This window comes from Ochotona curzoniae, unplaced genomic scaffold (genome assembly GCF_017591425.1).
Source record: "Ochotona curzoniae isolate NIBS_2020 unplaced genomic scaffold, NIBS_Ocur_1.0 scaffold_4701, whole genome shotgun sequence".
Taxonomy (NCBI): Eukaryota; Metazoa; Chordata; class Mammalia; order Lagomorpha; family Ochotonidae; genus Ochotona; species Ochotona curzoniae.
Genome location: NW_024467122.1, coordinates 20,301,636 through 20,328,547, shown reverse-complemented (window position 1 = coordinate 20,328,547; position 26,912 = coordinate 20,301,636). Strand labels below are relative to the sequence as shown.

The window sequence follows — 26,912 nt, the reverse complement described above, 5'->3', positions numbered from 1 at the left end:
AACTTCTGAGAGCTGCTTAGACAGTTTAAAAAGGAATTCTGAGCCTAGACATAGATGACTATTCTAGCCCTGTTCTAATGTGAAATCCAATGTAGCGATCTGGTACTATAATACTGGTATTTTGTTCTACCATATAAACAAGGATGGGCTAGCATTGTGGCACACTGGATTAAGTTGCTGTTTGCAACGCCAGCAATTCATATCGGCAAGCTGCTGCTTCCAGTCTTGGTTGCTCTACTTTCATCCTTCAGGCTGCCTCCTAATATGCCTGAGAAAGCAGCAGAAGATGTTCCAAGTATTTGGATGCCTGTCACCAACATGGGAGACCGAGCTGGAGTTTCAGCCTCCTGGCTTCAGTCTGTCCCAACCCCAGCAACTGCAGCCATTTGGAGAATGAACTATTGTTGGAAGATTCTCTTTCTCCCTGTCACTCCTCTTTTCAAATAAATCTTTACAAAATGCATAAAGGTACTTGGAAAAGATGGATTTTGAGATTTTTTTTTTTGCACCAAAACAAACTGACCATTTAGTTCCAGATTTTGAAGCCCCTTTTATAGATCCTGTAAGGGAGCATCCACTCATCAGGGCAATCATCGTTTCCAGACCCAGAACTTATTGGCATCAGATTGGAATGCAAAATGTAAATCAGGTCACCATTTTCAGCAAAGGTCAGAGACACGAGGAAAATACAGCCAACGACAAACCCCTAATCACATGCACACCATTACATGCAGGCGCTCACACACACCAGAGAAGTGTAGATGGGGCTCAAAGTAGCTGTTCTAGGTGGCTATCCATCTTCCTCGCTGGGGAAGGACTGTGTTTTTTTTTTCCCTCCTACCACTGTCTTTCCTGATTTAGCATTAGAATGTCATTTCTTTTAGGGAATAATAAGGATAATAAGGGATAATAATAATTATCGTTATTTTTTAAATGCTGACAATCTTATCCTAAGACATCAAAAGAAAAAAAAGTCTGAAATTCTATTTTTCCATGAAATCCAAACATCTTCAAATAAATGACAGCTTTCTAACATAAGAAATCTCACCTAGCTTTGAATTCAGAACAATGCTGAACTCCTTAACTGGGTACTCAGAGCTTCCTCCAGGGGCTGTATCAAGCAAGACCAAAGTTAGGAGCAGCCAAACTGCATTCCTACACTGGGCCCACTTGCCTGGGTTTTCCTCCTAGCTCAGAATTGCTCCTCCTCATTGCCTCTGCTACCACAGGCTGCCTTGAGTTCCTGCTCAGCAGGGGCCCTGTAACATTCACCTGGACTTCTGTTCTCAGGGACCACACCAGGGGCCTGGAGTCAGGCTCCAAACTCCTCAGGCCTTCCATGTTCTAGACGCAGTTCTGAGCCAGTCAGCCCTTATTCCAGAGCTAGATCTCATTTCTAGGGACACACACACACACACATACCCCTGATTTCTAGAATACACACACCCCTGGCTTCTCTTTCCCTTCTTTCCTTAGCCTGTTAGTACCCAGAAGCCATCTTGGTCAAAACTGGCTTCAACAGTGTTCCCTCAAAAAACTGCATTCTCCTAGGCAGCTTTTCTGAGGATCCACTGTCTGCCCTGAAGGCCTTCTCTTCTTCAGCCTTCCAGCTTCCTTCCCATCTCAAAGTCTCGCTCAAACATGCCTTACCATCCTCCATTTACATCATTCACCAAGCATTAAGAGAGTTCTGGCCAGGCCTGAAAACCCAGGTGAATGACACAGGCCCTGCCCTCTAAGAAGCCGGGGTACTGAGCTTCTGTAACACCACTGTGAGCCAACACAGTTTAGGCATGCTATGGGCTACTGGATAAAGAAATGGAGCAAGTCTGACTTTATTTAACAGATTCTTACCCCATTCATTCAGCAATTATCCATGCAGTAGCTAGTATGAGTGGGAAATATTGCAGAATTCTGAGAAACCGGGTCTGGCAAGAACAGACTACCCATAATGCAACCCCAGCACCTCATACACACCAGGGCTTTCTCCATCTGTGTGTGTGTTCTGGCAGGCTGTGTGCTTTCAGATGCAGCCCCTGTGCCTGCAACTCTATCCTTGGAACACACCAGTACTCAGTTTTCAAGACAACACATTTGATTTCCAAATGTAAAAGCAATACCTACCTTTCCTAAGATCCCATCCTTCGCCCCAACAATAACACTTATGGAGGCCTACTACGTGCCAAGACACAGAGATCCAGAAGCAAGGCCCCCCGATTGGAGGAATGCAACACAGGACTGGCTGAGTGGGATAGAGGCTGGGGCAGTCACAGGTGGCCTTTGGATTCAGAAAACGTTCCTTCCTCTGCTAGAAACAGATCTTTCTCTTCAGAGCAAATGAACCCTGGGAAATATGGTTACCACCTGCTGGGGGCACGGGGACTGAGAAAGTGCAAATGCCAATCAGCCAAGAGAATCAGACAGAAGCTCTGTCTCCGCTGAGACAGGCAGGGCAGGACAGGGTGCCCCTAGTCCTTGGCAGGGCCAGAGTGAGACTTAAGACTTGTTCTTCTCAGACAGCATCCTGCAAGCAAAGAACGTTCCAACATCAAAGAGAAACTTCCTAATATCCACACACTCCATGGATCCAAAGCCTGCTCAGTCCTATTGAGGGGGCTTACCTAGAAATGAACCCAGGCATGCAAGCCGTGGAGAAAGGAATTCTGGAGAGACCTGACAGCAGTGAAGGAGTAAGTGTCCCTAACTGTCACTCAAGCACCCATGTCTCCTTGTCACCATGTCAGCTTACAAAGGCAGGACACAGAAGTCAGAACTTTGCAACAGAGTTATTCCCTGCTGAATTCACTACAAGTCACATAGCTGCAACCCGTACAGACATTCAGAAAAGATACCTCTGTTAGAGGAAAAACATTTACAGCTTGTAGTAAACAACTCTGCCCAGCTGCTTGGGTATCACATTCTCCTTCCTGCAGAAGCCATCTTGTTAGGTGGCTCAGCAGCAGACATGCATGAGGCGCAACACGAATCCGATCATAGGTGAACCACTGATTTTCTGGGTGTACCGAGAACGCCAACAGAAAGAGCGCGGGAGTTGAAAAAAAATTCAAGAGCAATAGTGAAACTGAGTTGGTTTGGATTCTTAGCCTATCAAAGAATAAGAAGAGCTATTGAACTTTCAGGTCTATAGGCGATGCAGAAAAGAAGCAACTAGAAAGAAAAGTACACTATTTCACAGTATCTCTGAATACCATCTTATCCCTCACTTAGGGCTTTGCAAAAAGTCTGTGGAATGGGATTCAAATGCAAGTTTATTTCCGTGCAGTTTCTCCACACCAACGGCCCACAGAAAGTTCATGGAATGGTTCGTATAGCACAGAACTATGTGTGAATTTCAACATGGATTTTTCTGGCACCAAAATAAATTGAATCTTGGAATTCCATTCTTTAAGAACTTGTGAAGTACTTTGGTGGATACAGTTGGGGAAAGGATATGTAAGCCTGTCCCATGTGTTCCCTTAACCTGGCACGGCACACTTCTTCTTCTAAACCACGAAATGTCACTTTAAAGAAAAAGTGAATCAGTACCTTGAGCATGCGGACTTCTCGAAGGGCAATTTTCTTGATGACAGGGTCATCTTCTGATTCCAGAAACCTCTTGATGGCCACCATCTGACCCGTGTCCCTATTTCTGCATTTGAAAACCACGCCATAGGATCCTTCTCCGATTTTCCCAATTTTCTCATACTTCTCCATCACACAGGAGTCAGTCTGCACATGGATCTTCACATAGCTGGAAAAGACCGCCTACAACATGTTGGCACGCTCGGACTGCACTTGAGCCTCAAACAGCCAAGGCTTTCTTCGCCTCCCCAAAGACCTAAAACGCTAAAACAGAACGAGGGAGCTTGTCAGGGTAAGGGGTGGGACCCTGTCTGTCTTTCAAGATTTTGAAAGATTTTTTTATCTGCCCGTCTGCAATGGTGGCGCCGTCAGCCGCCACAGCCTAATCCCCAGTGTGATTGGCTAGTAAGATAGCCAAGCAGTCAGCCTGTAACCCATCATCCTAAAAGGTTCTCCCGGTAAGGTAATCTGTCTTTTTAATGTTACACTCCATCCGATCTCAGACACCTGAGCTGGCAGGAGGACCGGGAGCCAAGGGCTTCCCCGGTTCTCATTTCGGGTCTTATTTCTCTGCAGCAGGCAGACACACCTGCCGGCTCCCGGGGTCGCGGCGCCAGAAGCCCCACGGCGCCGCCGACCCGTTCCCGCTCCGCTTCGAACGGCGCCACGTGGCGGCCTAAGCCCAGGGGCCCGCTTTGTGCTTTCCTCCCCGCCCCGGACTCACGGCTCCGCGGCGGCAGGGTCGGCCCGGGGCCTGGCTCCCACCTTCGCCGTCTCTGTCGTCGGGCCAGGCTCGCGGAGGACCCGGTCGGCGGTGCCCATGGGAACCAGCCCCCGCCCAGGGCTGGTCTGGGCGGGGCCGCCGCTGCCGCCGCGCTCTGTGAGGACCGGCCTAGCGGGAGCGACCCGGAGTGAGGCTGCAGCGCGGCCGGAGGCGGGAGCGACTCGCAGCCACCCGCGCTGCCCCTCCTCCCCCGCCACGGCGACGCTTACCGGGCGGTCTGGTGGCCGACGGCCAGGGGCCTCCTGGAGGGCAGCGCCTCTGCCTGTCCTGACCCGGGGGCCTGGCGTCAGGAAACCGAGGCAGGGAGAGGCGTGAAGCTGGAGTTGGGGCGAATGAGCCCTTCCCCACCAGCAGAGGCCTTCTGGAGGAAGGGAGATTGGTGGAACATTCCAGAGCCTGCCTTTATTGTTTGAGGTGCCCGGTTCCCCTCCTCTGGGTCTGAGCACCTCAGGGCGAGGCCGACGCCGACACCACCTGCGCATGCGTCCCATTGCCCGGGCGCAATACTTAGGCGCCTGCTTTTCCCGGTCAGAGGAAGTCAATCAGTTGTCCTTGACCAACCGACTGGTTGTGGGGTTTAGGAAGGAACGGAACCCTGGATGAGAAGAGAGGGGCTGCCTTGACAATGGAGTGAGTACCCAGGACTGTTAGGGACGATGTGTGAGGACCCCTAAAAACGCTTGGCCAGTGCCGACCCCTGAAATGTCTCGTCAGAGGAGTCAGCCATTTCTGAGGAGAAGACTCCTTTTCTTACCCACCAGGCCATTTCAGGGTGCTCCTGTTGTTCCACTGGCCTGTCTGCATTCCTTTTCCCTGCTGAGTAGTTTTCCAGTGTGGGAATGTCCCCGTGGGTGTGTATTCGTGGAGGACTCTTGGTCTTGATTGCGATGCTGGATGAGTGTAATATGGTAAACACACAACGCGGGTTATTTCCTGCGGATGCGTTTGCATTCCTCCTGGGAAAATATTGACGGGGAGGATTTCTTGCCGCATGCTTTTGTAGCGCCCAGATGTTTTCCCAAGTGGCTGCTCCATTTTTACACTCCTGCCAGCGGTTTCTGGGGACTTGGCCGGCTGGCCGGCCCTTGGCTGGTGGATTCCGTGGAACTTAGCCCGTCTGTGGCAGGGGTGGCGGGGAAGGGTGATGGCCTCCTGTGGTTTCAGTTTGTTTCCTTCGTGACTAACACTGAGCGGTTTTTAATATTATTTGCCATCTGGATATTTTTTTTCGATTACAAGTGCGTTTCCTGGCCTTACTGCACTGATTTTACGAGAGAATGCATCGAGGCTTGTTCATCCTAGAGGTTTTTGCCGTTTCTGTAGATACCGTGGCAGGTAGCATCTCACAGAGACCCTGTGACCCCCCAAGCTGAGCGCTGGCTACTGCTGCTGAGATAAGATGACAAAGAACCTGACTTCCGGGACCCGGCGGCATGGCCTAGTGGCTGGGGTCCTGTCTTGCATGCTCCAGGATCCCATATGGATGCCAGTTTTAATCCCGGCTGCCCCACTTCCTATCCTCCCTGCTTGCGGCCTAGGAAAGCAGTTGAAGATGGCCCATAAACCTTGGGACCCTGCACCCATGTGGGAGACCCGGAAGACCCTCCTGGCTCCTGGCTCCTGGCTTTGGATCGGCTCAGCTCTGACTTGCAGCCACTTGGGGAGTGAACCAGTGGATGCATGATCTTCCTCTCTGTCTCTCCTCCTCTCTGTATATCTGACTTTGCAATAAAAATAAAATCTTAAAAAAAAAAAAAAAAGAACCTGACTTCTACCTTGGATCTTTTTGTGTTCTTTGCTGATCACTTGCTCTGAGGGACTCTATTTGCTGGGTGGTGAACTGCCCAGTGGACAAGAGCAAGGGGATGCCAACAGTGAGAGAACCAAAACCTTCAGGACAGTAGTTTACAAATAAAGGTGAAGCTTGCCTGCTCCATAAGTGATCTTGGCAGTGAACCCCAGCTCCAGGGGCCTTCAGGTGAGACTGACCCCAGCTGACAACCTATGTGTATTCTGGCGGGAGACCAGGAGTCAGGGTATCCTGTTGAGTTGTTTCTGGATGCCTGAGCTCTAGAAAAACAGATAATAAACGTTGACTGCTGTGCTTTGGGCAGTGGTGTAGTGATTTATAACCAACAATAGAAGCCTTTTATTGGGTTGAAGAAGTTCTGTTTAATTCCCTGTGTGATTTGATATGTTTTTGCTTTTTAAAAATCAGGAATGGATGTTCATTCTTTTTTTAATATAGATTTATTTGAGAGAACAAGGAGAAACTGGTTAACTTTCTAAGTGGCCTCAGTGGTTGGGGTTAGGCCAGGCTGAAGCCAGGAGCCAGGAGCACTTGGACCATCTGCTGCTGCCTCCAGGCACAGTAGTAGAGAATTGGGTTGGAAACTGAGTAGCCAAAACTTAAACCTGTGCTTAATATGGGTTGTTGGCATCACAGGCGATGGCTTAACTTAATATGCCCCAGGCCCCAAGCCTCACCCACATAAGCTTTTAATGCTATAATTTTCCTGTAAGGACTTCAAATGCATAGCCAAAATATTAATATTTTCATTTCTAATCAGTTGAAAATACTTTCTCATTTCCCTTGAGGCCTCCTCTGACCCACACATTATTGTCAAGTGTGTTGTTAATTTCCAACTATTTGGGGATTTTTCCTAGATATCTTTCTGATATTAATTTGTGGTTTAATTACATTGTTTTCATGGAATGTTTTAAATTTTTTGTAATCTGTTGAGCTTGGATTTCTGGCCCAAAATATGGTCTGTGTTGAATGCTGCTTTTTGACAACTAAACCCAAATGCCTTGAAATGAAGCAAACAAGTCAGTGCTGGCTTCTCTGTTGCCTTCTTGTCTGAAGTTCATCCCAGGTTAGATCAAAGTTCAGTGACCAAGGCGCGTGGAAGTGTGCCAGGCCCACGGGTTTGGAGACTAGGGAGGCAGCCAGTGCTTGGTTATTGATGCCCAGGTAGGCAGTGAACCAGAAAGCGAGCGTGACTTGTAGCTGCAAGTTGTTTTGCTAGGGGGAAGTTAGAGTAAAATATTAGAGAACAACTTTGGAAGGGAGACCAATAGCTGCCATCACCAGTTAACACAAGAGAGAAGATACTACAGCTTCCAGACTGTCAGCAGTCCTTCCAGTTGGCTCGCGCAAAGAAGCCCAACTTGTGGCAAGAACAGGAAGTGTTTGGGAAGCCAAAGAGTGCTCTGATAGGTGCGCTACGTGTCATAGCAAGCGCCAGGAGTCATGAAGCTGCGTTATTTTTCCACTGGTCTTTCTATTATGGCACTGTGTCATAGCATACTTCAGTTTTCCTGGGGTAGCACAGACAGTCCTGTGGAATGGTGATCCAGGAAGCTATCATAGATATTCCACAGAGTGATGTGTGGTGACAGTGCCCATGTTTGGAGTCCCCAGGCCAGGAATGTTCCCTTCCTCCTGATGCTTGATCCTGTGCAAGGTAAAGGCTACCACCTTCCCAAGATAGCACTCCTGTTTAAAGAGGGCTTCCTTGGTGGCAGGCAATGTTCAAAGTATATATACATATAAGGCTCCCTGTGACCCCAAGAGTTAAGTCTTCATTTTATCTTGAGATTTTTAGATGAGATAACTAGAGGCAGCCAGAATAAGTTACTTGCCTAAGGTCTTGGACTCCAGCACAACTGATGGTTTGCTAGCACACAGGCATGGTTATGGGGGTAAGACAATTGGAGGTGGCCTCACCTACCTGTGATATGCCATTGAGCAGCCTTCTCCTCTCTTCTGGAAGCTGCCAGGAACTTGTGTCTTGTCAACCTACTGTCTTCTCAGCAGCTCTGCAGCACGCTTGGTGTGTGGTTTTGACACCCTGCAGGGGTGAGGGGAGATGCGGTGGCCTCATCAGAGTGCTAAAGCTCTTTCTGCCTCAATCATGTTTCTCATCAGGCAGAGGGAGTTGAGTCAGTGTCATCCTGAAATGATGCTTTCCACAACCTTGAGGAACCACGGGGATTTACTTCCCCTGCTTTGTGTGGACATGGAAAAGAAAAAATTTTTTTTTCCAGGGCATCTGACACACTGCAGTTAAAGACTGCCATTTAGGGGCCCTTGAGTTTCAGGCCCACTGCTTGGCCTGCCTCTGATCTTTATCACAGATTCATATGTGTGTATTCAATGGCTAAAATAATTGACTGCCCCATTGTATAATAGAAGACACTGAGGCAGTGGGAGCTGGTGAGTGGAGACAGGGCCATCCTGACAGCAAGAGTGCAAGACCACCTCCACCTGTGAGTTTTCCAGAGCACTTCCTCCCACTCTAGCAGTGTAGGATGCAGTGAGAACCACCAGTAACCCGTTAAGTATGGCCTTTTGTCCTTGGATGCTCTGCAGAGCTTACAGTGGGACCAACCTGCTGGTCCAGTCCTGATAAGCAACAAGCTAAAGAGAAGGCAAGCATGAGCCATGCTCTTCCAGACCGACTATTGTCAACGCATTATAAAACCAAACTTGGAAGTAACTTTCTCTCATCTGGGGCAAAAATGATAATGAGTTAATGGACTTAGTGGGAGATCTATTTAAATTTAAAGAAGTCTCCCCCCTTTTAAAAACTATTGTGAAGGAGTTACAGAGGGAGAAGAAGAAACAGATAAACCCTTCATCTGCTGCTTCACTTCCCAGATGGCTACAATGGATAGCACTGAACAAGGCCAAAGCCAGGAGCCAGGAGTTTCATCCAGATCTCCCATGTGAGTACATGGAAACAAACACTCGGGCCATCCTCCACTGTTTTCCCAGGCAATTAGCCAGAATCTGGATTAGAAGTGGAGCTGCTGGGACACAATCTGGTACCCTTAAATGAAGCCTATATCACACACTGTGACTTTTGTATCCTCTACTTCACAATGCTGGCCACCTCCACCTCCACTTCTGATTCAGCTTCTTGCTAAAGTACCTGACAGGCAGCAAGTAACAGCTCCAGTGCTTGGGTTTCTGCCATTGTGGGAGACCCAGATAGGGATGTCTTTTGGCTTCTACCTGGTACATTCCCAGCTGATGCACGTACTGGGGCAGTAAGGCATCAGATGGAAGATTCTCTCTTTCCCTACTCTCTGTCTTGCTAGTCTGCCTTTCAAGTAAATGAAAATAAATGCATTTTAAAGAAACAATGTAGGGCCCAGTGTGATAGTGTAGTGGTTGAGGTCCTCGCCTTGTACACCCAGGACCCCATATGGGCGTCGGTTCTAATCCTGGCAGACCCGCTTCCATCCAGTGCTCTTCTTGTGGCCTAGGAAAGCAGTCGAGGACAGCCCAAAGCTTTGGGACCCTTCACCCACGTGGGAGACTTGGAGGAGCTTCTGGCTTTGGATTGGCTTAGCTCCGGTCATTGTGGCCGTTTGGGGAGAAAGTCATCAAGTCATCGGATGGAGGATCTTCCTCTCTGTCTCTCCTCCTCTCTGTATATCTGACATTGCAATAAAAATAAATAAATCTTAAAAAAAAAAAAGAAACAATGTAACCACTAGTAGTTGACTTCCCTAACATAGATTCTTCCATGGAGGAACCTTCTGGGTGAGGAGGCAGGAAAACTGACTACCTGGGATCCAGGGGTTGGGCACTGAGTCATGTTCCAGTCTTTGGAGCTCAACATGGTGTTTTGCACTTGCCAGCATTCAAAGCTTGTTTTCCCAGCCATCTCCACTTCTGATCCAGCTCTCAGATGATGATCTGGTTACTATCAAAGCTGTCTGACTAGCACTGTGTTATAGCAGGTAAAGCAGGCACCTGCCACACCAGCATCCTATATGGGTTCCAGTTTGAATCCTGGCTGCTCTTCTTCCAGTTCAGTTCCTGAACTACTGGCCTGGGAAAAGAAGTGGAGGATGGCTTAAACTCTTGGACCCATCTGTCTAGTGCTGGTCATTGCTGCAATCTGGAAAATGAACCGAAAGATGGAATGCTTATCTATCCCTCCATGTAACTGACTTTCAAACACATAGTTAAGCACACATACACGGACGGACAGAGAGGTCTGCACTACCATGAGTGCTCTGTTTCTGCTTTTAGAAGTACTTTCATGTTCCCGGCAGTGTGGCCTAGCGGCTAAAGTCCTCGCCTTGAACGCACTGGGATCCCATATGGGCACTGGTTCTAATCCCGGCAGCTCCACTTCCCATCCTGCTCCCTGCTTGTGGCCTGGGAAAGCAGTCGAGGATGGCCCAAGGATTTGGGACCCTGCACCTGCGTGGGAGACCCGGAAGAGGTTCCTGGTTCACCTCTTCGGATCGGCATAGCACTGGCTGTAGTGGTCACTTTGGGAGTGAACCATCAGATAGAAGATCTTCCTCCCTGTCTCTCCTATTCTCTGTATATCTGCCTTTCCAATTAAAAAAAAAAATCTTAAAAAAAAAAAGTACTTTCATAAGGATCTGGGAGGGAAGGGTACACTTGGAATTTGGGAAAACAAAATCAAAAACTTAAAATGACTTGTTCGGAGTCTAAAAGGCAAATGTGTGGAAACAAATATTCCCAAATCCTGGGACTCTACTCTGTTGTTGTCTGTTCTGTTGAACTGTGTGGAGGCTTCAAATTACGTAGTTGTGATTATATGGTCAAAGAGATAGAAATCATTGGGCCTGGTATGGTAGCCTAATGGCTAAAGTGCTTGCCTGCATGCAGCTGGATCCCATATGGGTGCTGGTTCTAATCCCAGCAGCCCTGTTTTCCATTCAGCTCCCCGCTTGTGGCCTGGGAAAATAGTCGAGGATGGCCCAAGGCCTTGGGACCCTGTACCCACACAGAGGACTCGGAAGAAGCTCCTAGCTCCCTATTTTGGATCGGCTCAACTCTGGTCATTGAGGCCGCTTGGGAAGTGAATCAGTGGTAGGAAGATCTTCCTCTCTGTCTTTCATCCTCTCTGTATATCTGACTTCCCAATTAAAAAAAAAAAAATTTAACAATAAATCATTGTTGCTTAAGGTTATATATATACGAATATAAGACAATTCTTGTCTCTATGTAAATAAAAATGTAAAGAAATTTTGTCATAAATTAAAGGTTAGAAATCATAAGAAAAGCCAATGTTGGGACCAGTGTGGTGGCATAGCAAGCTAATCCTCTGCCTGCAGCAAAGCATTCATATGGACACAATTTTTTAAAAAAGATTTATTTTATTTTTGTTGGAAAGGCAAATATACAGAGAGGAGGGAGAAAGAGAGGAGGATCTTCCAGCCACTTATTTACTCCCCAAGCAGCTACAATGGCTAGAGCTGAACCAATCCAAAGTCAGGAGTCTGGAGCCTCTTCTGGGTCTTCCACACAGGTAAGGATCCCAGGGTTTTGGGCCATTCTTGACTGCTTTCCCAGGCCATAAGCAGGGAACTGGATGGGAAGTAGGGCAGCCAGGATTAGGACTGGCACCAAAAATCTGGCATTGGGAGGGGTTCTGATGGAGGAGCCTGGGCTACTCTGGAAGGACACAGTCCCTGCAGGTGAGCGCAAGAAGGTAGGGAACAACTCAGAACAGGCCATGGAAAGGTACCCACTGGCATACATTTGGCACAAGTCTGGGGCAGACCAGACTGAACCAGTTCACATCACCCGCAGGCAAATCCGAGCACCAGAACAGAGTGTGGGTCAAGCCAGGTTGGGTTGCAACAAAAACCAGTTCATATTATGGATTGTCCAATGGGAGATGACCTATACCAGATGCGGCCGCAGTGCCCAAGCAGCACACTTGAGAACCAGGAGGGAGGGGGCAGAGCCAGCAGGGGGAATGTGAACTCCCTTGCTGGACAATCACTGTCACTGGAGAGCGTGGGTTGGCATGGGGGGAGACCAGGCCTGACAGGGCTACAACACTTGTGGGGCTCATGTGAACTAGATCAGGGAAAAGTCAGGTTGGGCTGACTGTTCCAACTGGTGCAAGGAAAAATTAGAGTAGGTGAGGATTGGTTGGGCATTGCCGCAGCATCAGCTGGCAGGGGCTGGCACTGGAGGCTAAATCTCTCAAGTTAAATTTCAGAACCACCTGGAGAGTGCATTATCCGGGAGTGGAAGTGGCCTAGAAGGGAAATAGTGGGCTCCTCCCTCTTGGGTTACCACTCCTATTGGAGAGCATGAAAACCAGGACAGGGGCATGGGTGGCTAGAAAGAAAGGCAATCAGCAGCATGTGTGTGGGCTGCATAGTGGAGCTGGCTAGGTTGAACTAGGCTTCAATGTCTATTGACATGTATGAGATCTGAATGGGATGTGGGACAGACTGAACTAATCTGCTGTTGCACATACTGGTAAGCACGGTAACCAGGGCAGAGGGCGGGCCTGGTGGGGTTATGGTGGGTTGCTCCAACTAGGCTGCAGCTCCCACTGGTTTATGTGAGAGCTGAGTGTGTGGTGGGCAGAGTCAGGCTGGACTGCAACACCCATTGGTTCCAGTGGAAGACAGGGCTGAAAACAGAACTGACCCAGCAATTGCAACCACCAGCTCATTGGGGCAATAGACTGTGCCAGGCCCTGTACTTGCAAGTATACACAAGAATCTGTTCTGAAACACCTCAGACAAAGTTTCTTTGGGGATCTCCCCAATTGAACTGCCAAGACACAGAACCCATGGTCTGCCATGGAGTGCAAGTGCCAGACCTGAGCCTCCTCAGAGGCTCAGACAGAGCAGTGGAGAGCATAACCAGGTGCACATGGAGGATATGGCAGTCTATCAGAACCTGCACAGGATACCTGGCACCACAACAGAGTCCAGAACAAATCAAACAACTACCCAGTCATATGTTGGCAGTGAAAAACTGGGCAAATGGAGACTCTAAGGTGGACTATGTCAGTCAGTGGATTCTGCAGTGACCTCATCGTGCTTGGAGTGGCGAGACTGGCAGCAATTCAGAATTGTTAAACTATCAAAACCACAAAAGCAAGATGCTTGGAGCATGCCCCAGATCAGGGACCTGGGATGGGTGGGAGACTGGGTGGGGCTTCTCCCTTTATCTCCCCCTTAGCCCCAAAACAGGGAATAAAATGTGGAAATAATAGTCTGACCCACTTTCCTGTAGCCCTTGAACCTTTGTGCCCTAATTAACTATGTAAAGGTTGTCAAAAATAAAGAAAAAAAAATGGGGGGGGGGAAGAACTGGTGCCCATTTGCGATCCCAGTGCATGTAAGGCAAGGACTTTAGCCATTAGGAACTGTGCCTGGCCCCATGGACACCAATTGTTACATGGATTGGGGAAGCAGTGGAGGATGGCTCAAGTCCTTCGGACTCTGCAGGAGACCCGGAAGAAAATCCTGGCTCCTGGCTTTGGATCCATTCAGCTCTGGCTGTTGTAACAATCTGGAGAATCAACCAATGGATGGAAGACATTTCTTTCTGCTTCTTTCTGTAAATCTGCCTTTGCATGAAAATAAACATATATATATTTAAAAAGCAGATTGAATGTATATTGATAAATACAATATAATGATAGTTCCCTTGTTCCCTTCACTTCATCCCCCTTTACTCTTGATTTGGGGATAGGATAGCATTTTAAAATTATATTAGAGTCAAAGGCTTAATGCTCCACTAAATAAAGAGTTCAACAAGTAAAACAGTCATAATGAGAATATTGGCTAGGACTATAGATAGCAATCAAATGGAGAGATGCAATTCTACTCATACAGTGCATTCAAAAAGAACCACATATCATTAAAACTATAGAAGTATATAAATATAGACTTCTAGACATAAATTCCAGATCATGTCCATGAGAGTGTTTTCCGTCTGTTGGTTCACTCCCCAGATGGCTGGAATGAACTGCGGCTGAGCAGACTGAAACCAGGAGCCAGGATCTTTTTCCAGTTTCTCCATGTGGATGCAGGAGCTCACATTAGCAGGGAGCTGGGTGGGAACTGCAGGGATTTGAACCGTCAGCCATCTGGTATGCTGGTGTGGCAGATAGTGGCTGTACCTGTGCCAGCCCTACTGTTTTAATTGTAACCATCTTAATAGATGTGAGATGGTATCTCCTTGTCATTTTGACTTTACCTGCCAAACATGGCTTTCACTTCAGCTCAGTTAAGCAGACTTAGTAAGAGATGTTAAATAATATGTGGTGTCCCCAGGAAAGTCAGAGAGTCATATCTGGGGCTAGCATGGCCAGAAACAGGAAACACACTGGGTAGTGGTCTCAGTCACCTTCCAGTGCTGCTGCGGCTGCATGAACCACAGGATGCTACTGGCACCAGGCATGAAACCTGTGTCCTTCCTGTCCCTGGCAATTAAACTCCTTGCCACCATCCAAGTCAGGAAACCTGTCCAGGATAGCATGTATTTCCTTATCCTCCTTTTTCTAACCAAGAGGTGTGGTTTTGGTTCAGCTGGGGTGGGTAGACTCCTGGGGTGCTGAGAAATGGAGTTGTACCTTCTGCTCTGGAGAGACCAGATTCTCCAGCAGCAATGTTTATGTTGGAAGTGTTTGCAAAGACAGAGCATGAGAAGTACCAACTGCATTTCCCACTGCCTTCATAGTGACAATAGCTATGTCACTGACCTGGAGATACTGCGAGATCCTTCACAGCGTCTGGCCATGGAGCAGGTGCCAGATGTTACCCTTTTTTTCTCCAGAGTGTGAGCACTACTTCCTAATGTGATGTGATACTGGTAAGTGTAGGTAGCCAGGTGAGGCAATTTAAGGAACCTCAGAAGAGCTCCATGACTCCCTAATATCATAATACAAAGTTCCATGTTATTACATTAGCTTAACTTAGAATATCTAGAAAATGCATTTTAAAAATGTGGGAATGCCTGCAATATCTGCAGTTGGGCCAGGATCAAGGCCAAGAGCAAGAAATGCAGTTCAGGTCTCCCACATGGGTGTCAGGGACCCAATGACTTAAGCTGTCACCTCTCTCAGGGTCTGAGTTAGCTGGAAGCTTGAGCTAGAAGCAAGCAAGCATGGGATGTGGGTGTCTTAAACATTAGGCTAACCTCCCATTCCAAGGAGCTTGAATAACGGGTGCACAAGAGGTGGTGGGATTTTAGATTTTGGAGGACTTTTAAAATTCCAGTGCAGTGTTATCTGTGAAATAACCACGTACTTGAAAGGTTGACTCAGGGCTTTTACCTGTCAGGATGGCTGGGATGATCTGGCATGTGCCCAGTGACCAACACAGACCTCTGGATTCTCTCTGTCCTTCATTCATCCCAAGATAATCATAGGGAAGTAGCTAATCCAGTAACACTTAAGATTTGAGAAACATGACCAGGATGAAGTCATGCATCCCAGATGCCAAAATGACTGAGGAGGGAACATGTGGTCAAACATGAATTAGCAAACCATTTCACTCACACATGGAGTGGTTTTGTTTTCTTAAGCTTTACCAAGTGATAGCTGATTGCTGCCTGGGACATCTGTTGCTTTTCCCAGCCCAGTGTTCATTTCTGCTCCTGTTAGAGCCACATCATCCCTTCTAGGGATTTGTGTCTTAGTGGGACTACCATTTAAAATTCCTTACCCTCCATAGTCATGCCCAGCAGATTCTCTCCCTTAGGAGTCTGAATGTTGCCTGAGAAAATACAGCACTGGATTTTGGCATGGATTCTTCCTGAGCTATCTATTGGCTCCTCTGCTTAGATCTGTTCTGAGCCAGCTCTTCCGCATTAATGTCAATTGATTGCAACCAAAGAACTCTGAACCAGAGGCTTGACTCTCAGCTGTTTACTTCTGGCAGTTGCCTCTGCTTGGAATATCCTCCATTCCTGTCATTATGTTTTTAAATACTGAATCCTTTAAATATGGGGACTAACTTCAGGGCTTTCTTAAGATACATGAGCTGTTTAAGCAGTCACAAAGGGACTGTCTGGATGGATAAACCCAACTTTCTAGCTGATCAAAATGTGCCAAAGCTATGGATATATGATAGGTGTTTTCTTTTCCCCCTACCCCTGAAAAGGCAAGCATGCTACAAGAAATGATCTTAATTTGCAAAATTTATCTTAGGGGCCCAGCATGGTAGTGGATAAAGTCCTCACTCTGCACACACCAGCATCCCATATGGATGCCAGTTTGTGTCTCAGCTGCTACACTTCCCTTCCAGCGCCCTGCTTAATGGCCTGGGAAAGCAGTAGAGGGTAGCCAAAAGCCTTGGGACCATGCACCCACAAGGGAGACCTGGAAGAAGCTCCAGATCAGCTAGTTCTGGTTGTTGTGCTCACTTGGGGAGTGAACCAATGGATGAAAGTTCTGTCTTTCCTTCTCTCTGTAAATTTGGCTTTCAAAAAAAAAATATATAAATATATACATATATATTAAAAACAAATACAATTCACTTTAGCACTGGCCTGGCTTTCTAGGCTGCTCCCAGTTAATGACTGAGTTCTGTGAAGATGTGAAAGCCAAGTGCTTCCCTTCCAACAGGGGCGGCTGTCAGCTTCGGGGCCCCATGGACTGGCCAAGACATCCTCAGAACTGCACTGCAGACTGAGATCTATCAGAACTCCCTTTCTCCTTTTCCTGTTTTGTGTCACATCTGCAGTCTGCTTTCTCCTGCTCTCTTCCTAATTGTTTATATGTGGTTTCCCCAAGTTAAGTCCTTCCTGCACTAGTACCTATATCTTGATGATAACAAATCTATTCTGTGACAGTGACTAATCTTGGTTCTCTTATAAAGTTGGAACCCCATTGCCTATATCATAGAACTAGTGTGAAAATTAAATATCTACTTCCCCAATAAATCTCTTATCTCAGGTTCTTAATAACATGCTTTTATTAGAGTACATGCAATGCAGAAAATACAACAGGCATATACAGCTTCTATCACAAAAGAAGGAATGGAATACTTCCGGTACCTCAAGAACATTCCCTTACATATGCCCTGTTTTTTTTTTTTTTATTCACTCGCTGTTTCCCAAAGATAACCATTATTTTAATCCCTAGCACTATACATTGATTTGTCTATTTTTGGAATTTCATGTAAATGAAATTAAAAGTATGTATTTCCTGTCTAGACTCTTAGATGAAATCTCTTAATACATTGTCCTTTTGAGAAAGCATTGAGTTGAGACTTTATCAGTTTTTTTTTTTTTCCAAGTCTTTATGGTTGTCCAGGTTGCTTTCAGACTTTGGCACATATTAATAATGTTTATACCAGTGGGTAACTTTTTTTTATATGACTTTGATGGATGTGGAACTGGCATCAGAATTTCTGGGAAATAAAAATGTGTATGTTCAGTTCTACTTTTCCAATGTTATCAGTTGACATCCCTACCAACACAATGTAAGCATTCTAGTAGCTTAATATATTCATGCCTTCATACGTTTTTTTTGTTTGTTTAGCCATTACAGTGGACTGCATTGCACTATGGCTAATTTTGTATTTATTTTGCATTGTTGGTATAATTTGTATTTCCCTGGTACCTAATGAGGTTGAGTATCTTCTACAATATTAACTATTTTGCATGTACTTTCTAGCCTATTAAGATATATTTTAATACTATAAAACTTACATTTTGTACACTTAAAAGTTGTGCAATTATCAACAAAATCTAACTCCAGAACATTTCCATCATCTCAAAATCTCATGCCTATTTGAGGTCACTCCCCATTTCTTAACTTTGTCCCATGCAATCACTAATCTATTTTCTCTATTCAGAATCTTTACTTTTTCTGAATACTCTATACAAGTGAAATCATTACAGCATGTGATCATTGTTCTTGCATTTGGTATATTTTTGAGGTCCACTCACACTGCAGCACAGTATGTTCTTTGTTACTGCTGAACAGTATTCCATTGTGTATATGCTCCATTTTCTTTACCCATTTACCTGTTCATGGGCACTGGGGTTGCCTCCATTTTTTTTTTTTTTTGGCTGTTTTGAATGTTGCTGCTATGGACATCTGCACACAATTTTTGTATAAACTAGCTTTCTCTTAGGTAGGGTCAAGCTACTGTTAAACATTTAAGAAGTCTCTGAAATGTTTCTCTAAGTGGATGTAACATTTTATAATGCCAGTCAAAATGTAGAAGCATTCCAGTTAGTCCAGTCTCAATAACATTTTGTGTGTTTTACCTCACCCATTTTGGTGAGTGATTGCTGGTGCTGCATAATGGTTTTAATTTGTAGGGATAGTTTTAATTTAATTTGTATGTCTTTTTAAAGATTTATTTTTATTATTTTTTTATTGGAAAGGCGGATATACAGAGAGGAGAGACAGAGAGGAAGATCCTCAGTCCGATGATTCACTCCCCAAGTGAGCGCAACGGCTGATGCTATGCAGATCCGAAGCCAGGAGCCTCTTGCGGGTCTCCCATGTGGGTGCAGGGTCCCAAAGCTTTGGGCGGTCCTCGACTGCCTTCCCTGGGCCACAGGCGGGGAGCTGGATGGGAAGCGGGGCCGCCGGGACAGAACCAGCGCCCATATGGGATCCCGGGCACATGCAAACAAGGACCTTAACCACTTGCGCCACCACGCCAGGCCCAATTTGTATGTTTTTGATAACCAATGAAGTCAAGTACTTTTTCACATATTTACCATCTTAATGTTACCTTTTGTAGTGTTTGCTCAGAAAATTTTGCCTGTTTTTCCTTTGGGTTGTCTGCCTTTTTGATATAAACTTTTTATATTTTTGAATATGTCTTTTGTGAGTGTATTTGTCTTTTCCCAATCTGTGACTGGCATGCGTTTTTTTTTTTTTATTATTACAAAGTCAGATATACAGAGAGGAGGAGAGACAGAGAGGAAGATCTTCCGTCCGATGATTTACTCCCCAAGTGAGCCGCAACAGCTGGTGCTACTCCGATCCGAAGCCAGGATCCAGGAACTTCCTCGGGTTCTCCCACGCGGGTGCAGGGTCCCAAAGCTTTGGGCCATCCTCGACTGCTTTCCCAGGCCACAAGCAGGGAGCTGGATGGGAAGTGGAGCTGCTGGGATTAGAACTGGTGCCCATATGGGATCCCGGTGCATTCAAGGCGAGGACTTTAGCCGCTAGGCCACCATGCCTGGCTCTGGCATGCATTTAAAAAATATTTATTTATTTTTATTGCAAAGTCAGATATATTATATATAGAGAGGAAGAGAGACAGAGGAAGATGTTCCGTCTGATGATTCACTCCCCAAATGACCATAACAGCTGGAGCTGCGCTGATCCAAAGCCAGGAGCCAGGAGATCTTCCAGGTCTTCTACATGGGTGCAGGGTCCCAAGGCTTTGGGCCATCATCGACTGCTTTCCCAGGCCACAAGCAGGGAGCTGGATGGGACGCAGTGCTGCTGGGATTAGAACTGGCACCCATATGGGATCCCAGTGCATTCAAGGTGAGGACTTTAGCACCTAGGCCACTGTGCCGGACTCTGCATGCATTTTTATTCTTATAAAGATAGCTTAGATGAGCAGAGGATAATATTTTTAATGAAGTCCATATTATCACCTTTTTCCTTTTATAGTCAGTATTCTCTTTAAGAATTCTTTCTGTATTTCAAGTTCATAAGAATATGATGTCTCTATCAATTTTTTTGTAAAGATTAATTTATTTGAGAGCGAGTGAGTGCCTATCTTCTGGTTCATTCCCTATATGCTTGCAATAGTCATTCATGCTTTGAGCAGCTCAAAGCCAGGATCCTGAAACTCAATCCAAGTCTCCCATGTGGGTGACAGGGGCACCCTTATGGAATGTCCACAACTTCACCCACTAAGCCACAGGGCTGGCCCCAGTTAAAGTTACCACCTGCTGCTTTCCAAGGTTGGCATTTTAACAGGAAGCTGGAATTTGGAGTGGATCTGGGACTCAAGGCCAGGCATTTTCAATATGGTACACAGGCATTCCAATCTGTGTCTTACCACCAGGACTAATATCCACCATTTCCTTTTAAAACTGTTATAGTTTTACATTTGAGATGGTTTACAATCCAGTTTCTATTTCTGGGTAAAGCATAAGGTAAGTGGAAATCATGTGATTTTCTGTTATTTTTAGGTGGAATCAAGCTCCCATTTTTCATAGCAATGACCTTTGTAAGGCTTGCTTTCTTCTTGATCACATTTCCTTCACTCTTATTTTTGCACTAAGGAACTATTTTACCTCTGTTCTTTTCTCAGGATTTTTCTTATGAGGAACCTCTCACACTGCTGTATATTTAATCTTAAGTTACTCAGATGCAGTAGAGATTTTATTAATCTTGTGGAAAAAGTATCTCCAAAATTTTTCTTTTGAAGAACTCTGTATCCTCTGCATGCCTGACACAGTGTTCATTCCTGGAAACAGAGACCATTGTTGGGGGCTTCTTTCAACTCTCATTTTTCTACATTAGATGTCTTTTCTTTTGCTTGGTTTATGCTCTTTTATGAAGCACATCTTCTAACACCTTTGTGAGACAACAGACCCAGGAAGTAAATTTTAGGTTGGAAAAATTTTTTGAGAAATCTGAAGGCACTGCTTCTGCTGAAATTTAAAGCAATTCTTACTCTGTAATATCTAACTTGCCCTTTTCTCTGGAAGAAGTTCTCCTTGATTCCAGTATATTGTTTTGGTAGGTCTGTTTCACTGTGATCTTTCAATCTAGAATTTGATGTTCTCGTTACTGGAAAATACATCCAGAAATACATGACAATTTTGCCCCCCTCCTTTTATCTATATATATATTTGAAATTCAGAGCTCAAGGAAAGAGGCAAAGAGAGCTCTTCTATCCTCAGCTGGTTGCAATGGCCACAGTTGATGCAGGCTGAAACCAGGAACTTCCTTTAGCTCTTTCATTTGGCTGCAGAGGTGCCAACATTTGGCCTATTTTTCTGCAGCTTTTCCAGGTCAAGAGCAGGGAGCCGTATTGGAAGTGGAGCAGCTGGTACCCGCAGGCGCACCCTTATGGGATGCCCACATCTTCACCCAATAAGCCACAGGGTTGACCCCAATTTTTTTTTTGCAAATCTGGGGATTAGATATTAGATCTCCTGGACAGTTAGCTTTATTTTCCTCAATGTTTTATTTTATGCCATATCAATTTAGTGTATTGATTTTCTTAGAAACTTCAACTTAACCTTCTAAACCATGTTGAATTCTTATCTTTTCCCAAGAGTTGTTTTTGGAAAGCTGTTAATAAGTTTTTCTCCTCTAAGTGCATGGTTATAGTATCTTTCTGAAAAAATTTTCTTGCGACATTCTCCTTTTTTCCTATATTTTCTTCAAGTAGGCACTTCCTTTCAACTTGGTGTAACTCTTGTGTGCTGGCTTATATGTGTAACAGCACACATCTGAAAGACTTGGAACTCTGAAAGTGTGGGGTCATGGGCATGCCAACTAAAATTTCCACTGTGGCACTATGTACCTGGGCAGCCAGGGTGCCACTGGTGTCAAGATCTTGTTTAGGTCTTTTCACTGGCATTGGCCAGTTTCACAGGGAAGACCAATTTTGTACTGGGATCTCTGTTAGGATTCAGAGAGAAAAGGAGGATGCTAGTTTTTGTATCCGCCATGAAAATGTACTGTTTTGAGAATGGTACCCTGCTATTTGCTCCTTCCGTTAGAGAATCTATTTAACATATCCCAAATAACAGCCAAATTATCATATCAAGTGCAAATTATTAAAGAACACTTCATATTTTGTTGGTATAATATTTTATTGTTTGCATATTGCATAGTGAAAATAACAGAGTCATAAGACTCCTAGTCTGGCTCAACCACTGACTTGCTGTGTGAAGTGGGTAAGTCTCTCAACTTGCTAAACCCTCATTCCTTCAGCTGAAAGATGGAGATGATAATACTTGACAAAACTGCTTGAGATTGAATGAGATAGTTATGCTTATTTTCCTCTCAACTGGTCAGAAAAATCTTATAATTTGATCTTGCTAACCCCGGTCCATCCCAGTGCTTTTCTCAACAAATGCATTCAATTAACAGGTACAGACATTTAAATTTTGAACAGAAACAACAAAAGAAATATACTCAAAAATGGCTGCATTCTTCCTTATTTTTAGAATACTGGCTTTTATAATACTTATTTATACTATCCCATCAGTAATTCAATTTTATTCAAACATTTTTCCCCTTAAACCTACTCAAAACAAAAACCTAAATATGTGAAAACCCCAGATTACAAGTGTACTGGCTTTATGTTTTCCCTTTGGCATAGTATAAGTAAAATACATATCATAGTTAAATACTGCCCCCCTCTCATTAGGGATGATAATATATATGGTGATTAATTTCACATGCATTATCCCTAATGTAAAAGAAAAACATCACAGGTATATTATACTGCTTGTCAAGAACCCATATATGTGGTAGTCACACCTAGACATATACATCTCTCCCAAGGATATTACAATCATCATCACTATCTTTTCTATCTGATGCCATTCAACTATTTGTAGTTGAATAATAATAAAAAAAAAACCTTCCTTTTAAGACAATTCTGCATGAAATTGTATTACAAAATTTTTTTGTTAAATGGAAATGCGTGTATGTGTTGAACCCTCAAACACATCTTAAGTCCTTGAAGTATTACCTTTAAAAAGTAAACCAAATTTTACATATCATAAAAAAAAAACCTAAGCTGCTCTGCAACCTTCTTTTGCTAAAAGTTAGATACATTACACCACTCCAGCAAGAGATTAATAAATAAGGATTAAATATTCTATTTTACAAAAACATACAGAATGGCCAATGCAGAAGTGAAAGGCTTGTTTGGTAATTTCTTTATAAAATTATGATCATTAAGAAGGAGTAAGAAAGACGTGGTAGAAAATGATAAAATGTCATTAAATGTATCCCTCTGAAGATAATCACTTGAGTTACTTAAAAATACCATGGCACCCTTGTTACAAACATTATTTTTTTAAAAAAGACTGTGTTTCCTGGAACTTGAGGACTGTTTGTCTCATCGCTTTTATTAAGCAAACTTGATAAAACCACCACACAGTGGCAAGAGATAAGACTAGCTGTTTCCAGCTACAGAAAATACTGAATTCTACCCTAAAATACAGATAACCTGAAATATAACCCATAATAGTTAAAGCAAATCAGACCGAAGTTTGCACTGAATTTCCTCGAAATGTCTTTGCTTTCAACGGATTATATTCCTTTCTTGTTATGTGAGATTCATTCCTATTGCTTAGTAACTATTTTCATGTCCAGCTAAGATGTAGAGGTTGCTGTGTGCAGTAGGATTTTCTGTTGGCCTGCTTTCCAAAACGACAACCCTGTAACGAAACCCAAACAAAATGTTTGCTTAAACATAAAAATTTCAGGCTTCATATACTAACACCAAAACAGAAAAAAATAACACTGTTCACATTATCATAATAAAGATCTCATATTCATAATCAGATTCATCCTTACATTTTATAGCTTAAAATGCAAATGAATAATAATTGATGAATATTAAATTTGGAAACATGGGATAGTATCTTATTTCAACTAAAAATAAATTTTCTATTTTATTTGTTATGCTAACCAAAGATGTAATTCTGCTTCAGGCATTTACACTAAGAGGAAGAGGGTGGAAGAAGGTATAACAGGACTCTTAAGAGACAATCATCCAGGTGGGTCTCAGGACGGGGCGTCTCATGCCTGGATCCCGGACGGCCGCCATGGGCACATGGTGAGCCGTCCTCCCCGGGCCTGCTGGGTTTCGGGGGCCACTTCCTTCGGGGTGAGTAGACCGAGGGGGGGAGGCCTCCGGGACTGGGCAGGTCCGGGGCCCACCCGCCACCTTCATGGGGCGGTGAATGGGATTTGGGAGGGGCGCGACCTTGGGCCTGGGTTATTTAAACCTCCAGCACCTTCCTGGCAGCTGGTGGGTCTCAGGACGGGGCGTCTCATGCCTGGATCCCGGACGGCCGCCATGGGCACATGGTGAGCCGTCCTCCCCGGGCCTGCTGGGTTTTGGGGGCCGCTTCCTTCGGGGTGAGTAGACCGAGGGGGGGAGGCCTCCGGGACTGGGCAGGTCCGGGGCCCACCCGCCGCCTTCATGGGGCCATTGGTGCCAGGCTCCGCCTGCTGGCCGCCCGGCTGGGGAGCTCTGGGGATTTGGTTCTTTGAATTGCTGCTTAATTAGCTCCAGGTTGAACCCATTGTGCTTCTTGGACCTGAAACAGGCAGTAACTCTTTCTTAGCAAAACTTGTAATCACTAATAATGCTGAGCACCAAATACCAGTCATGCAGAAGCTATGGCTTGGGGCTTGCCCTGCACAAGTAGCTCCAACAGTTGGCCAATGTGTCAACTGGTAATGGAACAGAGTAGATTAGGCACGACTGAGCAAACCTTAGCCCACAAGTAAAACTAGAAACCAGGAGGGAGCAAAGGTCATGCCGAGCTAGGCTCTTGTACCTGCTGGTCTGTGGGAGCCTGGGACGCTAAGCCACAGTGTCTAAGGCAGAGTTCGGGACAGGGGAGGGGCTGTGCCAAGCTGAGTCAGAGCATCCATTGGCAGGCATGTGATCTATGCCTGGGAACGGACCCGGTTGGGGAGCAAAGGGGACAACCCTAGCTGGGCTGAGGTTCCCACCAAGAGGCACGTGGCCTGGAAGGGGGCTGCGTTCTGATCTGGAAACAGTTGTAGTCTCCCTTGGCACAAGTGTGGACTGGGATTGGATGCACCGAACTGGGCCGGACCCCGACTCCCCCTGGTGTTCTGGAGGACCAGGGCAGATGTGGGATGGACTAGGCAGGGTCTCAAACCCCTACTGAGCCATGTGTGAGCCATACGTGGGTATGGACAAACCATGGCTGGGCTGGAACATCCAACAGCAAGAACCAGATTGGGTTGAAGGCCAGTCAGGAAAAGCCACAGTTCCTGCTATGACAGGAGGTGGACTGAGTAGGGTTGGCTCATGGACCCACTGGTAAGCGTGAAACCTGGCATTGGGAGAGGTTCTGATGGAGGAGCCTGGGCAACTCCTCTGGCAGGACACAGACCCAGCAGGTAAACGCAAGAAACATGATAGGAAACAGCCCAGAAAAGGCCATGGAAACCTACCCACTGGCATACAGTTGGCAGACGTGGGGGCAAGACCAGGCTGAATCTGTCCACATCATCCACTGGCAAATCCAGGCACCAGTGTGGGTCGACCCAGGGTCGGTCGCAACAAAGACTAGTGCACATTATGGAATGCTGAGGTGAGGTTGCCTGTACCAGAAGGGACCGCAGCGCCCAACCAGCCTGAGAACAAGAAAGGAAGTGGGCAGAGCTGGCAGGGGAATAAGGGAGGGTTCCTTTGCTGGACAGCTACTTCCGCAGGAGAGCATGGGCTGGGATGGGGGCAGACCAGACTAGGCAGAGCTACCACACCTGTGCGCCTCATGTGGACTAGATCAGGGAAAAGCCAGGCTGGGCGGATTATTCCTACTGGTGCAAACAAAATTAAAGTGGGCGAGGTTTGTTTGGGCAGCATCAAGTGGAATCTGGGAGTGGGAGAGGCCTGGGAGGGAAATAGTGGGCTCATCCCTCTTGGGTTACCACTTCCACGGGAGGACATAAAACTAAGACAGCGGCTGGGGTGGAATGGGATGTGGGACAGACTGGATTACTGCTACACTTACTGGCAAACCAGGGTAGGGGGTGGGCCTGGTTGGGGTTATTGTGGGTCGCTCCAACCTAGGCTACAGCTCCCGCTGGTTTATGTGAGGGCCAAGTATGTGCTGGGCAGAACCAGACTGGACTGCAACACCCATTGGTTCCAGTGGAAGTCGGGAGTGAAAACAGAACCAACCCAGCATTTGCAACCACCAGCTGATTGGAGCGATGGACGGTGCCAGGCCCTGTACTTGTTAGCACATACAAGAACTTTCTTTGGAGATCTTCCTAATCTAAATGCTGGACTCAGAACCCTAACGAAGAAAAGAGAGAAGACAGAACAGGTCAACCAACCATCTAAGCTATGATGGACTATGTCAATCAGTGGATTTTTCAAAGACCTCATAGTGCTTGGAGCGGCAAGATTGACAGCGATTCATAACTGTTGCAATATCAAAACCACTTGAGCAAGAACCTCAGAGCATGCCCTACACCCGGGACTTGGGGAGGGTGGGAAATTGGGTGGGCCTTCTCCCTTAATACCCCCCTTTTAAACATGAAGGTAACAATATGGAAAACATATTAGTATTATCCACTTTCCTGTAGCCCTTGAACCTTCTTACCCTAATTAACTATGTAAAGAATGTCAAAATAAAATTTATTTAAAAAAAAAAAAAAAAAAAAGAGACAATCATCCAAAGTGTTCTTCAAAGTATTTGATTCTAATTCTGTTTTTACAAAAGATATGAATTGGGACCTCTCCCCCTTATTCTAGGAACAAAGTCAGGGAAACAGCCAAACGATTGCTAGGAAGACAGAAAATCAACTACCAAACTATGACATTTTATTTGTGGGGGTTTGAGAATAAAACAAATATACATCCATACAGAGAAAAAAATTCTAGGGCGGGATGGGAAGAGAAATGGTACACATACTTCATACTTTTCTTTTTACAAAGCTTATTTGTTTATTTGAAAGGCAAAGAGATGGGGAGACTGGAAGTGGGGAGATAGAGCTCTTTCATCTACTGGTTCACTTCCCGAATGGCCACAACAGCTAGGTCTGGGCAGGCCAAAACC

General features: G+C 45.5%; 2 protein-coding genes across 5 annotated transcripts in view; both read right to left on the bottom strand.

Annotated features, from left to right (window-relative positions):
* CDKL1 (cyclin dependent kinase like 1) overlaps positions 1–3,859 on the bottom strand; it is a 64,836-nt gene extending 60,977 nt beyond the window's left edge. For 2 of the 4 annotated variants that reach the window (XM_040968558.1, XM_040968560.1), the window contains exon 1: positions 3,547–3,859. In XM_040968558.1, the coding sequence (XP_040824492.1) occupies positions 3,547–3,714 (168 nt within the window). In that variant the 5' untranslated portion in view covers positions 3,715–3,859. The remainder of the gene's footprint in view (positions 1–3,546) is intronic. The other 2 variants (XM_040968557.1, XM_040968556.1) reach the window with 2 other exon arrangements.
* An 18,062-nt stretch (positions 3,860–21,921) lies between these two features.
* Positions 21,922–26,912, bottom strand: part of MAP4K5 (mitogen-activated protein kinase kinase kinase kinase 5) — a 95,489-nt gene continuing 90,498 nt past the window's right edge. Inside the window, exon 32 of the mRNA XM_040970023.1 lies at positions 21,922–23,516. Coding sequence (XP_040825957.1) covers positions 23,429–23,516 — 88 coding nt within the window. The 3' untranslated portion in view covers positions 21,922–23,428. The remainder of the gene's footprint in view (positions 23,517–26,912) is intronic.